Genomic DNA, 16,022 nt, shown 5'->3' on the forward strand with positions numbered 1-16,022 from the left:
GAAAAAGGAAAGCACAAGAACGGATAGACAGGAGAGTAGAATATACATGCACAACTTAATTTTTTTCATTAGCAACTCAGGTCCTATCTGAAATGGTTTCTGTGAACAAGAAGAAAACTAATAGAACTTTGACACTCCAGATAGCAAGAAAATGAAAATATCCTGGAACAGCTAATTGCATGTAGGTTGACTACAGCTAATTGTATAGGGACTGCATATGAAAAATAATTTTTGTTTAAATCATTTTCTTAAGTGCATTAAGTGCATTGTAAATAAATGAAAACTAGCTTTGTTACTGTGGTGGGCAATTTCTTCTAATTTTCAGAGGAAATAAGAAAAGTTATCTAAACTTTTTTGAATTTCCTGTTTCTTCAGAGCTCACTGAAATACTTGTTTCTACTTTTTTTTTTTTTTTTTAATCTTTCCTACACTTAAGGACAGTTCTCCCATCTTCCAATAGTAGCTGCAAATGCTAACAATGCTTTTTTAGTACTGAAGTACTAAAATAAGTGTCATTAATTAAAATTGTAAAATGGAGAGGATATGTAATTCTGTAATATGTAGCAAATTCTAATGCTATAGAAAAGAGTTATGTGGACTGTCCTACCAAAGGTTTTGCAGTAGTTGTCATCATAGACCATGGAAGTGTTGAAGAAAGCAAAACTTGCACACCTAGGAAAAATACATACAGAAATGAGTTCAAAATGTGTGTGTGTATGTATGTATGTATATACATTCCCACTGCAGTTCCAAGCAGTTCTAACTTAAAGCATTATATTTGCTGTTCTGTGCAGTTTACTTATTTACAGTACTAGAGCTACATAGTCTTGTTTAAACAATTTCAGGTACTGTTTCTCTCATAAATTTTATATCCACATCTTTATACAGATAAGCCTTGTAATTTAGTTTAATTCTTAAACACTTAAAATTAAACCTTTCTTTGCAAACAGGAAGTTTCAAGTGTTTTATCTCAATAAAAAAAAATAAAAAGACAACTAAGACAACTGCAAGATTAAAACATTGTCATCCATCTTCCAAGGCAAAGTATTTAGGGGAAAAAAAAAAATGCTATGTCTTATCAGAACTAAATAATAATCTGTAGGCACTTCTGACAAGTTCATATATCTCCTTGCTGTATTATGTATATACGATAAATTCTTTAGAAAAGGGACTAGGAAGACTCAGACATCAGAAAAAAATGAGACTCAAGTGTCAAGTACGGTGCCCAGATAGATGCTAATTTGTTTAAATATTTATGTCTTGAATATAAAGTGTTTGAGTGTCAAATAAAATCATGCACATGCAGACAAGTTCAGAAAGACTTTTCCTAAAAATAAAATAAAAAAATCTGTGAGAAAAACTGAAAGCCAAATATTTCTATCACATTCATGAAAACAGGGGGATCAGTCAAATAAAAGAAAGAAAAAAGTAACAAGGGTCAAGGAGTCAAAACAGCCTTCAGTAGCAGTAGGAGAATATTGTGGATAATGTCTCTATTAGGTGTTTTTAAGTTAATTTGAAGCCCCAGCAAGGTTGCTGTTAATCAGATGGGCTTAACTGATGAATATTCCCTTAGCACCCCTTAGCATTATACCCACTGAAAATTACCATATAAGCATGTCATAAATGATTTGTTGAGACAGAAAGAATAAACTCATTTTGGGATGGTTTCCAGCTACTCCATTTTAAAAACATTGATTCCTTTCTGTGCAAGGGGATTTATAGATCATTTGTGATAGAGAAATAAAATTTTCTTCTAATCTGCATCTTCCCAAGAATTTATGTTTGCCCAGGAGTATGGTATTTCAGCACAATCAAACAGCAGTGGCATATACTGAACACATTATTTTCATTAATCCACATGTAAAATGATTATTCATTCTGTTAAGGAACAGGCTATCCTATTAAGTTTCTTATGTTAGACCACGTTAGCTCAGCTTCATCCCTGCTTTAAGTTCTACAAGGTCAATAGATACCAAGGTTTGGTTTATTGTGTTGGTTAGTATTGTAATATCCATTACTTCCTCTGAGAATGCCCTAGCTTCAGTTATTTCAAATTGGAAATTAAACTAAAAAAAAATCTAATCAGTCTACTGCTTTGAGTGGAAACTCAAAAAAAAAAAAAAAGCTCATCAAGCTTTTCTTTCAATTTAGATGTAAGAAAACCCACAGTTCCTCATGACCCTGAACCAACACCTTTGAATCAAGGTTTAAAAATAAAAATAAAAATTGTGGTAAACTCACAGAACATCAGGAACATTTCAATGCAGCAATCATGGAGTCTGCTATGTAGCTTTCCAAAAATCAACACGAATGGAGAGGAAGAGTACTATAAAATTCTGCACTGCATTCCAAAAATTTAGACTTCAGGAGAATCAAAGGGTCAAACTGTTACTGCAGTCTTAGAAAGTTTAGTTATTAGCATTAACAAAAGCAACTATATATTCTGAACTATATTCAGTGCGACTGAACTGCCCTTTTCCAAAGTGAAATATAGAGGAATGGAAACTTACATCCAGAACAGCATTTGCGTTCCTGGAAAGACCTTTCTGTGATGCCTTAATTATTTTTGAGTGTGGGTAGGATTTTCAACGTGGAATAAAAAATTTATACTTTCCATATCAGACAAATTCTCTCAGAATGTTTGAAGACATTCATAAGAACCACATTGTAAAACAAAAAAACTTGATTTATCATTTGTGTTGCAAAGCAAATAGGCTGCTTCATTACATATTAAATGAAGGGCTTCCTTTTCAGTGGTTTCAATTCTACTTAAACTACTCTATATTTTCCTAATACATTTTGTATTTAATTTGATCGCTATAATCAAACCTGGGTGTTACAAATGCATGCATTCTTATTTCCAGGTTTGCATCAGTAGTGTTATTCAGAGTTTTCATTGTGAAAATGTTTCCCATGTGCTTAAAAGCACAAGAGTGATGGGTGTAACTGCTTTAGCTCTCAGTAACCCAGTAAGAATAAGTGAAAGCAGGGAAACTGCCACTGAAGCCAAATGTTACAGATAGCCCATAGTTTTATTACTCAGATGCATGTTTTCTAATTGTTACTCACAAACAAACACTTAATAGCAACAGCCTTTTTTGTACTGAAAAGTTTATAATAAAGATCATGCCTGACAGATTACTGGCCACCATCTTCTAAATCTTTGTTCAAATACTGATTTTCTGCTGCATGTATTATGCTTCAACTGATATCTTTCTTTTCAGTTCACAAATACAACTTAGTTACTAAATCTTTATTGTTTCAGGAACTTGCGGGTTAAGCATTGTTATCCACATCTGCTGGAATCAGTAAGTGACTTGCCTCTAAAGTTATACAATGACTAGAAAACTATGGTTGATATTTCTTAATACTGTTCTGACTCGAGTCTAATTATTGCTCTTCTTCACTTGATCTTAGGGGACCCAACAATGACTGTATACTTCTGGTTTCGGTAATTTTATTTTATTTATATACATACATTGACATTTTAAAGGAGCTAGAAGCCCAGATGAGAAGACTGCATATTCAAAGACAGCTGAATGTTTCAATCACTTTAATATCTGCATTTTTCTGCTTCTACAAACTACTTTCAATGGCTGAAAAATGAAAAAAGAATACAAATCCTACACACTAAATATTTTTAAGTCAACTTTTGCAAAAGACAACCTTTGACAACAACAGTGTATATACTCACCAATAGCAGCTGTAAAATATTGCTCAATTTCATTGGGGGTGAGTGCCCTTTCCCATATAATGAATTCATCAAATGCCCCATTCACATAGCGCTTAGTTTGATCCCCCTCTGTCCCAGTCAGCAGATTTGCCTTGGGGTCTCCATAATCATAGAAAACTTTCCCTTCTGGGTCAGATGTGTTTAGAGTTCCATTGACATAGACTTTCAGTCCTTCTCTTGATTTCCAAGTGAAGAGAATATGAGTCCAATAAGGACCTGCAAAACATTAAGTCACGGTAAAATCTATGAATCATTTCCATTTAGTGTCTCTCCTATTCAGGAAGTTTTTGCTGACTTGGGCTATGCTATAGAGGTATGTAGTAAGTGCTAAGAGAGAATTATGGAATGCTGATATCATGTATATTAATCTTTATACACATGGGGAGGCCCATACTTTGGCAGAATGCCTCTTAGGTTTTATCTGAACTCTTAGTTGGGCTCACTGCAGTTCCATAAATTATATTTGGTGAATACTATTGGCCAAAACTTGAACTCTCTTCAATACTGTCTCAAAATACAATTCAGCAAGAGCTCCATAAAGACTGCAAGAATGAAAGAACAGAAAAATAGGCTAATTAAAAGCTGCCAGTTTCTTTGTTACACTTCAAGGGCTGAAAACATAATACTAATTTTTATTTGGATTGAATAATCCACAAATATGCAAATTTTTTATACCATTTAACAGTTCTTCTCTTAAAACTGGATTTCTAAACTGATTTATTATACTTTATAAGACTTTATTACTATGAGGTGAGAAAGTCCTATATTCCCAGTTTGCAAACAGTTAAATTGAGGCAAGAAAAGACTTAGTGACTGTCACTAGCATTACTAGAAATACAGATTTTTTTTTGAGTCACTAGGTAATACTGTTTGCAACAACAGTGTAGATAGAAGCAGTACGATATGTGATATCCCCAAATGCTTATTAATACCATGCCATGACATGCAAAATTTGATACTCAACAGCTAATAAAATGACCAAAGCACATAGCACCCATCAGTGCAGTGGATGCAGCGGAGGTCTGCACACATACCCAGTTTTAGAACATATGGAGAACTCCTAAGGATTAACCTGCATTCCTCACCCAGCTGTTTCCTTCTAAGCACTCATTAATATATTGATGTCAATAAGAACTCTGCTTCAGAAAAATGGAAGTCAGGTCCATGTATTGTTGTTGAACAGCAAATGTTCTGTAGTACAGTATCACTGAGTTTTCTGATCATATTTTCTCTCTCCCTCCCCCCATGAAGAGAACTCTTAAGCACAGAAATCTGTAGGTATCTTTATATACCTACTTCTCTTTCCTGAAGATGTGCTCTTACCATTACACCTCTCTGCAAGAACAATATAAAGTATAACTAAAAAAATGCATGAAGAAAAAAAAAAAAAACTTACCTGGTGGACTAAAGCTTGCTTTCCACTTCATCATTGCATTCCCACGTGTGTAAAATTCTACTGAACCTTCACCTTCATTTGAACAGATTTTGAAACCACTGGAAATTACTTGTCCACCGGAGGCAGGGGGGAACTTAGCCTGCTGGTCTTGAGTCTTCCAGAAAAAGGAAAATGTTACTCCTGACAGAAGCAAGTAAAAGGCAATTTTTAATGAGAAACAAATGTAACTGAAAGTTTATAATATTTTAAAATGCAGAGAGTGGGAATGTTTTTGAGCACAAATCCTCTGCTCGCATAAACAAGAATGGCATTTTTTGAACAAAAAATGTGGTAATAGTATAAACCAAATAAACATCTATTCCTTGGTTTTGCATCACATGCACGTATCCAGGACAGAACAGCAATCATCTCTTCCTGGCTAGCTTCTCTCAGTTAGAACTAAAGCTTCTTGAGCACCAGCAGTAATGAAGTCTTTTTCTCTCACAGATTTATGCTTCCATTCCCTATACCTCTCTCTTCAGTCTCCTTACCCTTCTCACCCTTACTATGATCCCCTTTCCTTCCTGTGATTGTTCTTTATTTCAGAACACATTGATTTCATCTCCACTTTCTCACCCAGCACCTGTAACTTTCTGTGATGGATACCATATGTCCGTAAAGCAAGAAGCAGTACATTGACTACTTCCAAGCTACTGGCTGCCGGCACATCCATGCTTACTGAGTAGCATCCATTCTTGATTACACTTTAATTATTCTTAAAATGTTATTACCTGTCTTTTCACACTTCAGTGCTCCAGTAATTGCTGAAAGCAAAGAAACAGTGTAGAAGAAAAAGATACCAACACATACAGAGCCACAATCACAGCTGCAAGATTCTCACTTACGCAGTGACAAAGAATCCCTCTCTAAAATGCAAGTGCAATCCTGTGTGTGCACATGATCAGCTTTGTTCACAAATAATTCTGCTAAATCCACCATTTTACTGTTGTATTCTAAAAACTGAAAAACTCCTCAGATTGCACACTAGTGAAGAAATATTTCTCTAAAGATTTCTGTTTCCTTAATAAAGGTTACCTCAAAGGCCTCAACAGAAACACGAGTGACAAATTGAATGTCCCTTGCACTTCAGAAGTTCTTACTCTGCTGTTCAGGTTCTACAGCTGAATGCAATTACAAAGAAAATGGATTGACTAAATAGCTCCTAAACGTGTTCATCTCAAAATTTATAGTGCTAAGTGCTAAGAATTAAATCTGAATTCAAAGCAGGTTGAAAACTAGATACGAAGTACAAAAGTGGAAGAGGTTTTGCCGGAAAGATTCGAAATTCGGAAACAACCCCAGAGATCACAGTCTAAACTGCTTGCTTATATCAGGGTCAACAGCAGAGCTCAGTTGATTTTTAAACATCACCACAGGTGATGGTTTCACAGCATCTCTATGCAAACTGTCCCCATGCTTGGCCGGTGGCACGGCAAAGAGCTTTTTCCTTAGATCTAATCAGAATTCCTTGTGCTACAACTTGTCTGTGTTGCCTCTCACACTCTCATAATCCTAACTCTGCTTTATGATGCTTGGGTAATTTCAAAAGGTAGTGCACCTCCAAGACTGTTTGACACCAACTATTTCTATAACCACTCATCAGGTAGTTGAAGACAGCCCTCAGCGTTCTCTTTGCTTCATGGTGAATATTAAAGACCTAGGCTTCCCTCCCATATCATATAGTCTAGCCCTGTAAGTTATCTACATAGGCCTCTGATGGACTTACTTGACCTGTCAGCCACTGCTCTTAACCTGCTGACTGGGCTCTTTTGAAATGTAGTCTGATGTAGTCTAATATGTCTGGATGTTTTTATAGTGATCAGTACCTGCAGATTGCCCAAACAATAGGAACTATTGCAATTTACTATCAGTTAGCCTAGCACAGGCTAATGAAGTCCTCAAATTATTACGTCCATTTCTTGTTAAAACTATAGTTTGTTTGATTGTTGTTTTTTTGTTTTGTTTTGTTTCACAGTTCTCTGATCAAAGATGTAAAAGTCTTACATATATCAATAGAATCACCAGAAATATTCCCCTCACTGCACACATTATGCACACATAATTTTTTATACCATTCACATATTTTTTGTCATATTAACTTAGCAGAAAATTTAAAAATTTGTCCTGCAATAATATAATAATTTAACTATGTAGTAACTTTCCTAACTGATCTTCCTGTTTGTTCTCCTGGCAGCACCCATTAATTTATATGAGCTATACAGCTAAATGTTTTATGCACGATAAAATAACCACCATGGAAAGGTTAATCAATTATCATTAGTCTCTTAGAAATCAATCAGTATATGAACATCATCAGTCCCAGTTTGTTAGATCTCAATGTTTATGGGTTTAAAGCTATAAATGCTGTGAACTCCCAGCTGAAGAATTTGATGTTTGCTGTAAGCAACTTGCAATATCCTCATCGGTCCATGTTCATGTTTCAGCGTCTTCAGCAAAGAAGTAATAGGTTGAAACTCTAATCCAACCCTCCTTCTGGAAAGCTATGCACTTCCCTTGCATCTACATACAATTCTTCAACACTCTGGTGAAAGGGCCACCAAGGCTGATCATGTCAAGCAATTATTGCTATTGATGTGATTCCTTTGACCAAGTATCTCATGATCTTCTCCCAGCTATCTTCACAAAACTTCTGTGGAAATGTTGTTATCCCATCTTTCGAGACTGCAGAGCTGAAGTTAGACCAAGTTCTACTGTATGCCTGCACTGGAGTTGTTTTCCCCCATCTTTGACTGTCCATCCTATTGGACTTCCCTGTAGCCACTGATCATCCTGTAGCCATGAAAAGACTGTGGATCTAAATCCTTCTTATGTGCACTCTATCACTTCATGAAATAGAAAAACTTAAAATAAGACTGAGTAAGGCACACAATAAAAACTTCACTGAAATTTAGAAAAGCAGTTTTTCCCAGATAGCTTGACAGAAATAAATCATTTTGGGTCAAACATATTAAGTTTTGCATCACCAGATGCTCATATGAACCTTGAGTGGGTAAGACTTGCTTTTAGCTTTAGAGAAGAAAAACTAAAAATATATAGTCATAAAAGAGCAAGAAGGGGAACTTAAAACTTATAACTAAAAATATGCTGCAGACTTATTTACAATAATATGCATGACTGCACCTGATGACTAAATCTTTGAAGGTGTCTTCGAGTCAAAGAGAATTGCGTTCATCATTAAGAAAGGTACTTCAAATTTTATGTGCTGTTATTGTTTCTCTGAATAATCTCTCATTACCAGCAAACAAGCAAAGAAAAAAAAAAAAAAAGCATAAACCTGAAAGCCAGACAAGCCAGACTACATATACAGAGACTATTCTATTGACAACATCTTTTTAAAAGTGTCGTCATCCTTTTAAAATTAAAAATATTGACATATTTTTAATTACGGTACTTATCCATAATACAGCAATAAGTGTTTCCAATAGGACATTAAGGAACATAATTGTTAACAATAATTGACATTATTATTCCTGTTATTGGTCTGTACCAAGGGAGATGTGAGGATCTGAGACTTCCCAGTTAACCAGCTTGGGAACCTGAGCCTCCTAGGGCAGACTGTTCTACGGTTCTTCACAATAATCTTAAAGCCTGGCATTAGAAGAATCAAACAAGCTTTGCTTATTTAAACTGTGGTCCTTAGAATTGCACACAAAATAAAATTTAATCCCTGACAACTTTTAAGAGAGAGCATAGGTCTTCTCACGTATATGGCCCAGATTTGCAAGCTTCATTAAGCCTTCTAGTTATCTGAAACAAGTTTTGTGTTCACAGAGCTATCAGGAGGTAAAAAGCTAAGGTATTTCAAAACCAACCAAGGAATTCAGATATCCAATTTCTGTTCAAATCAACAGGAAACCTGTCAATCGAACAGTTATAAAATGTTACTTTGTCAGAACATTTATATATCTATGTCACAGGTTAGATAGCTAAGGACTAAGAGCAAGAAACTTAATGGTGGACTACTTCCATCTCCCTAGCGTCTTCCATATTCACTGTGCTTTATGATGCTCGAGTAGAGGTGCTAACAAAATGAACACTAAATAAACTTCTCATTATGCTGAAAGGTTCAAGGAAGAAGGAATTGTATGTGGGTAGGAAAGCTCATCAGGAAGGTGTTCTCTGTATGTTGTAGAGCTCTTTATTATTTTTTCTATTGTATTCAAACTAATGATTAAGAGAACCTTTTCTTGCATCTTTCACAAATGTTTCTTTTGGCTAAAAATGCCGATTTAATGAGCCCAAAACTGCTCAGAGAAAACCGTTATTTAAAAAGTGCTTGAGAAAGAAGGGGGAGGGGAAGGTTTCAACATTTTAAAAACAAGAAAAATGTGTTTTCTCAAGTCAGAACAAGAGTTCTGAAATGTTATTACATTTATGCTAGAAAAAACTATTGGGATTTTTGTTTCATTAAATATTTAGATTGTAATACTTCATCTGGAAAAATCCCAAGATCATCTCTGAAAGCATACTAAGCATACTTTACACCAAATCCAAATGAATGCAACAAATGGACATCAAAATATATTTAAGAAACATTATGCTCATATAAAATTAGAGATCATCATCACATTTAGTTAATACAGAGACAAACAGATACCTCCTTTAGATAAAGGGGTGTTGTCTTCTTATTTTTTACCTGATATAATGATTAAGTATTCACTATTTATATTTATTCACATTTTATCTGTTGAACATTTCAATGTTTTATGTTTTTAATGTTCTTTTTTGTGAGATAGGGGGAATTATCTATTACTGTAAAAATGCATCTGGAAAAGAGATTTATGGAAATGGATTCCAAGACACCTGAGATTTAAAAAATAAAAATAAAAAAATAGAAATATTGTCTCCAAAGATAAGTTTGAAAAAAAGCATTCCTGCTCAAATGCCACAGTGTAAGGCATAGTCTCCAAAACTCCCAAATTTCAAAACTGCAGAACAGCTTATCTGTTTGTCACACTGCATTTTTTGTAGCACCATTAATCTTGGTGCCAGATGAGAGATTTCAGGCATTGTAACCTTATTTCTGATTTTGTTTGAATTAATTATACTGTAGGTCATTGATCTGAGTAGTTGGTGATTAGTTATAATCCACATTGCAGTTAGAAAATACTACATTTTCAGCAATCAGCACTCAAATGTTTCTTAAGCCAATAAAAAAAGCATCAAACTAGAATTTTAGAGCCCATTTCAATTTGGAAAGAAACTATAATTATTGAATTATATAATTTGACAGAGAAAGAAAAGCAAATATTAATTAATTAGTTTACTAACCTTCAGGTCCACAGACTTCTGGGTTGCTAATGCAAGAATTTTGATAGCTTCCAAAGAAGAGAAAGGTAACTCCTTTCTTTTCACGAACGTAAATTCCTTTATTCACTAGTCCTTCCACAATATCTAAAGGAAAAGCAAAATATAATTTAACATTTATGTAAATTAAAGCTTGCTGAAAATGTGATTTTAACAGACTCAGACACTTGCTTATCTAAACTACAGGTTTTCTTATTTAGTTGTTTGGGTTTTTGTTTGTTTGCTTGGTAGTGTTTTGTTTTTTTTTTAATTATAAAAAAAAAATCATGTTTCTTTCATTTAAGGTTTTTAAAAAATTATATTTATGTGCCTCACCCACATTCTTCCTTAACTAAAACTTCTTAATAGAACTCATATACCCAAAACAGAAACTAAAAATCATTATTTCAATGTAGTCTGAATAAACCATACACTTTCCAGACTTCTGAACCCTGGACACATCATACAAGTATTTCTGGCTTGTTGTTAAGTAGAGTAGGTCAAGAAATTATTTATTTAAAAATGTAATAAAACAGGTTTTTGTTTTTGTTTTTTTCATTTTTGAAAAGGAAATTTTGTGATAAAATCCAATTTTATTTTAAAGAAAATATCTCAATAAATATACCTTACAAGTTATATTCAAAAGGCAGAAAAATATCTTTCAGACATCCTTTGGTATGGCATCATTGTAATTTATAAAAGGTTTTTCTTTGTCTAACGGGGACAATGACTAATTGTCTAGTGATTTAATTGTGATTTTCTTGTGACCTCTGCCCTAAAAAGCACTGTTTATTCATGCCCTACTAGCTAAAAACTATGAGCGAGCCATCATGATACTAAAATAACATAACACATTTACCATAGAAAACCTTGCTAAGATCAGAGAATTTGGCTGATAAATGACAATGGAAAGTTCACCTCATTTGTTCCAAGATAAAACGTGGACTAATATTAGCAATGAAGACTATAGGAAATCATGGGAAAAAATAATTCCACCGAGTTAAAAAGTCTGCGTTCCACAGAACACAGAATATTCCATAATTTATTTCTGAGAAGACAGAAGATAATTGTCCAGTTTAGAATATAGCCTTAATATCATTGTAATAGGAGGTCTGAAAAGATTGTGAAGATTTGGGATCTTAGTTTTAAATACCCCTCTCTACAATTTCTTCTGAAAAATACAGTGCTAGGGGAAGAATTGCTCAGAAGGGAAATATCTGCAATGAGGACATAGTCTTCTCTGAAGAGCAGGAATTGCCATAGAGGTGCTGCTTGATATTTGAAAATAGAATGAGATTGGAATGGAAATGAGGAGCACACAAATGGTCTACAACTAGTAAAGGCTGGCACATGAGGGACTTCCCTCAGTATTTATATATGTACATCTACCTGACTTAACCTGAACTTTTTGCATAGCAGAGCATGGTGAAAATCATGTCAGAGTGGCACAGGTAGCACTAAGGAGACACTGTCTATGTGGTTGTCATTAGATACTTTTGTCACCGCTTTGTGTTGGTGCATCTCCTCATGCAACCTGTGCAAAAGGCAATCTCATTTCCCAGCTGCAGACAAGTGGGAGTAAGGACCATCATAATGCTGACCTATCCATAGGAAAACACCACTCAGGGACACAGCAGCTGCAGCATAGCATAACCCTCAGTGAACATATGTCCAAATATTTTTTTAGTTCATACCAAATCTCAATGAAAATATCACCATTTTTAAGTATCTTCCCCTACTTTTGAGCAAGAAGACACCAAATTGTCTAACTGACAGATAAAATTCAGTTCCTTTTAAAAATTAAAATAGTATAGAGTGAAGCAAATATTTCTAGATTCTTTTTAAGTCACTTAAATTCTGAATTAATCTAGCCAGAATAAATACCATAAGGTAATGTATTCCCGTTTCCATAGCATTTCCTTTGCTGTTAATATCACTCTTTTTAATGTTCATATTGAATACATCTTATTATGTGAGAACTATGCAAATGGCCTATAAAGCAGATAAGTGAGGACTGAAAGAAATTAGGGTCGTTTGAAGTTCATCATTAATAGAGTTCACATTTGCCAGCATACTTTTAATCTCAGCAGAAAAATAGTGTTTTTAGTGTTCTAATACAGACCTCCTGCTATCGGAGCAACCCAAAATGACAGTTCTACCATTTTCATCTTCCTCCTCATGTTAGATTTTCTAACAAACAGATATGAGTTAATACCTAATCGTTAAGTAGACAAAGGGTCATATTTCAGTTGCTCAAGTCTAAAGCCTGATGACTTCAATTAAATGATTTTAGCTGTACCTACACCAGCTTAATCTTAGTTTCCAATCTGGCGGGTTTCTGCATGGAATATTGTTATTTTCTGTTATTCCTTCCAACTAGTATGTAGATGTAAAAAGAAATCATATATCTAAGATTTGTATCTACTTATTTATTTATTTATTTATACGTTAATCAAACATATTGTGGTTGACAAGTTTACTTTCAGGATTGGAAAATTCACTTGCATTTGTCTTTATCTCTTTTTCACCATTTCATACTCCTTTTTAAAGGACGTTTTTTCTTTTCATCTTGAAGGAAAAAATAAATCAACGTATTTGTTTTATATATTCCTCTGAAATATCTTCTGTTTCTTTTAAGCTTAATAAAAATATTTTAGGTTTTTGAGGGCTGCTGGGGTCCATCCTTCTACAGACTGCTTAGCAAGGGGATTTGTCTCCCAATAATTCAGACCAATTCACTTAAAATTGAAGGAATGCTTTTTCAATCATTTATCTCAGCATACACATAGATCTTTACCACATGACCAACTGAACCAAAACTCAGTGTTAACTTTGAATCCAGTGATACAAGAACCATCCAAGCTTGACAAATGCAGAACAAAATAAAATGTAAATCCTCACCTACAGTTGCAGAGAAGTTAGAGTAGGCAGAGTCATTGGTATATACAAAGGTAGAGTTATGGGAAGGAAGCACAGTGAAGTTGTGGATTCTTAGAGCTGGGTGAAACAACAAAAAAATAAGCAAATAAGCAAAACAATGAATAAACACAATCAGAAATGAAATGACCAGTTCATATCTCTCAACATGACACAGATCACAGATGTTGGTCAGTGGCCTTTAAAATTATCATATGATCAACTGTCTTCAATAATTTGTAAGTACTACATGAGTGTTGCATCCTTTAACTACATAACTTAAGAAAATATAGCATCACTAAAACCATTTTTAATTCCTGACAGGAACAGAAAAGGAAAAACTATAATACAGTACAACTGCAACCAGATAAGGGGCTCTGAATACACTGAGGTCAGTAAGGAGCTGTGCAGTTATAACAAAAATCATTACACTGGTGCAAAAGTTATGGTCAATTCAAGTTCTGTGTTCTGTTCTGGGTTCCCTAGCACTAGACATACTGGAGAGAGCCTGGTGAAGGACCACACAGATGTTGAAGGCACTGGACACACCAGCAGAGGCTGAGACAGCTGGGATTGCTCAATAAGGAGAAGCAAAGGCTCAGGGATTTTATCAGTATGAATAAACACCCCATGGGAAGAGTAAAGATATCACTGAACTCTCCCCAGTGGTATCCAGTGAACAGATAAGAGTCAGTGGGCACAAATTAAAACACAAGTAATTCTACTTAAACATAAGGAAAAAGCTTTTTAAATTAAGAAAAATTATGAGAGAGCTTTTTAAATTAAGAAAAATTATGTTCCAGTCAGAGACTGGAACAGGTTGTCCAGAGGGACTGTGGAGCCCCCACCCCTAGAGATACTCAAACCTCAACCAGAAAGCCCTGAGCAACTGGCTCCAGCTCACCCTACTCATGAGCCTCCCAGGGGGTTGGAGGAGACGATCTCCAGGTGGGGCATTAAGCTCATCTGTCCTGCAGCTCTGAAGTCTAAGGGCTGCTGGCAAACACACGCTATCAACAGATTTGAAAGGACAGCATCAACATTACAGGGTTTCTACCATTTTGCATGTTATGGTTTTAAGAGCCATCAAATTAATTTAGGTATCCAACAATAAAATTTTATTTTTTTCCCCTTCCATTTAAAAGTATCTTGCACACAGTAATTATTTACCTTGGGCAGGCAAATAGATCTTGATGGAAAGCCTGCATAAGTAAATAGAGACATTGACTGGCATTGACTGGGGATTTAGACCAACTGGGCTCACAGGAGGAAAAAGCAAATGCTCAAAAAAAAAAAAAAAAAAATCAATAGAAAATGCATGGAAAACTAGAGGGCATATTATGAAACCTGAACATGGCCACATATTTTCTTTGCTATATTTTAGGTTGTTTGTTGGTATTTTTTCCCCTCCAATTGCTTCTACCGCTTTTATTGCTATGATAACCAAAAAAAATAATTTGCTGACACTGTCTCTCACAACACAAATGCATTGAGAGATATAAATCTGGCTTCACACACAATGACTTCAACAAATAAAATGGATTAACATGATGGACAGATTATGATATTTCAAGTATTTAAGAGAAGAAACATGGAATGAAAATAATTGCATGAAATTATGATGAATGGGAGAAAAACAAGAAAGGCTAGCAATAAACAGAAGAGTTGTGTAATCAGAATGGTATCAAAAATAGAAAATTGTCATGGGCATTAGATTACTACAATAAAGAAAACTTTTATTGTATTTCAAAGTCAAATATCAGATAGGTACATAAAACGTCTGCTGGAAGCCTTTGAAATAATACCCATGTATTATAAGACACAATATATGCAACTGCCAAGAATTTGAACTATCCACTAGAACGTTAAGGAAAGAATTCAACATTGTCAAAATTGCACTGCAGAGAAAAGGACTTCTGGCTACTAGCATCCTGTGCAAACAATAGCAAGAAAACGTCCTCCAAATCTTTTTTTTTTTTTCCTGCAGTCATGCCGCTGGCTCATTTATAAAGTTCTTTAACACAGTGTCATAATAGGAGTAAGAGACAATTGCTCATGTAAGCCAGCCCTATTCATGTAAGAGAAGGCCTGTAGGATCAGGAGCTTAATATATTCTGCTTTTACTCTTCTGTGTTACTACTGGCAAGATTTCTGAATTGTATTGAAGTAATGTAATTTAACAAGTTTTGAAAAACAATCTAACTAACATCAGTTATGCAATTACAATTTGTCCAACAGCTGTATGTCATATTAGATTTCATATATTCCTTTCAAGTACTTTAAAAACATCTTGATAACACAAATGCTAAAACAATGCTAGATAAGGAGTGCTTTACTCTGTTAGAAAGTACATGAGGTCCACTGTTAGAAAATTACATTAATACACTGTTAAAAATCTCATATGGTAACTTTTTGCAGGTCAAATTATGATCCTATTGAAGTTGGTGGGAACGCTGCCATCAGCCTCTAATGGGAGCAGAATATTGCCTATTGCCCAGATTTATTTCTGGTCAGCCAATTTAATTCCGTTAAGAAGTTTCCTGGAAAGATGGGTCAAACAGTTTGAGTTTAAAATACTTGAGCACCTATGGAATAAAAGGTTTCAGATATTTATAGAATCTTTTCCCC

General features: G+C 34.6%; 1 protein-coding gene across 3 annotated transcripts in view; it reads right to left on the reverse strand.

The window, feature by feature from the left end:
- Window positions 1–16,022, reverse strand: part of ADGRD1 (adhesion G protein-coupled receptor D1) — a 156,171-nt gene that overhangs the window by 133,467 nt on the left and 6,682 nt on the right. For 2 of the 3 annotated variants that reach the window (XM_068653723.1, XM_068653724.1), the window contains 4 exons: window positions 10,464–10,586; window positions 5,133–5,312; window positions 3,698–3,952; window positions 608–672 (listed from right to left, as the gene is read on the reverse strand). In XM_068653723.1, coding sequence (XP_068509824.1) covers window positions 608–672; window positions 3,698–3,952; window positions 5,133–5,312; window positions 10,464–10,586 — 623 coding nt within the window. Of the gene's footprint in view, window positions 1–607; window positions 673–3,697; window positions 3,953–5,132; window positions 5,313–10,463; window positions 10,587–13,379; window positions 13,476–16,022 lie in introns of all 3 variants that reach the window. The other variant, XM_068653722.1, reaches the window with a different exon arrangement.

Source organism: Anas acuta, chromosome 17 (assembly GCF_963932015.1).
Source record: "Anas acuta chromosome 17, bAnaAcu1.1, whole genome shotgun sequence".
Classification (NCBI taxonomy): Eukaryota; Metazoa; Chordata; class Aves; order Anseriformes; family Anatidae; genus Anas; species Anas acuta.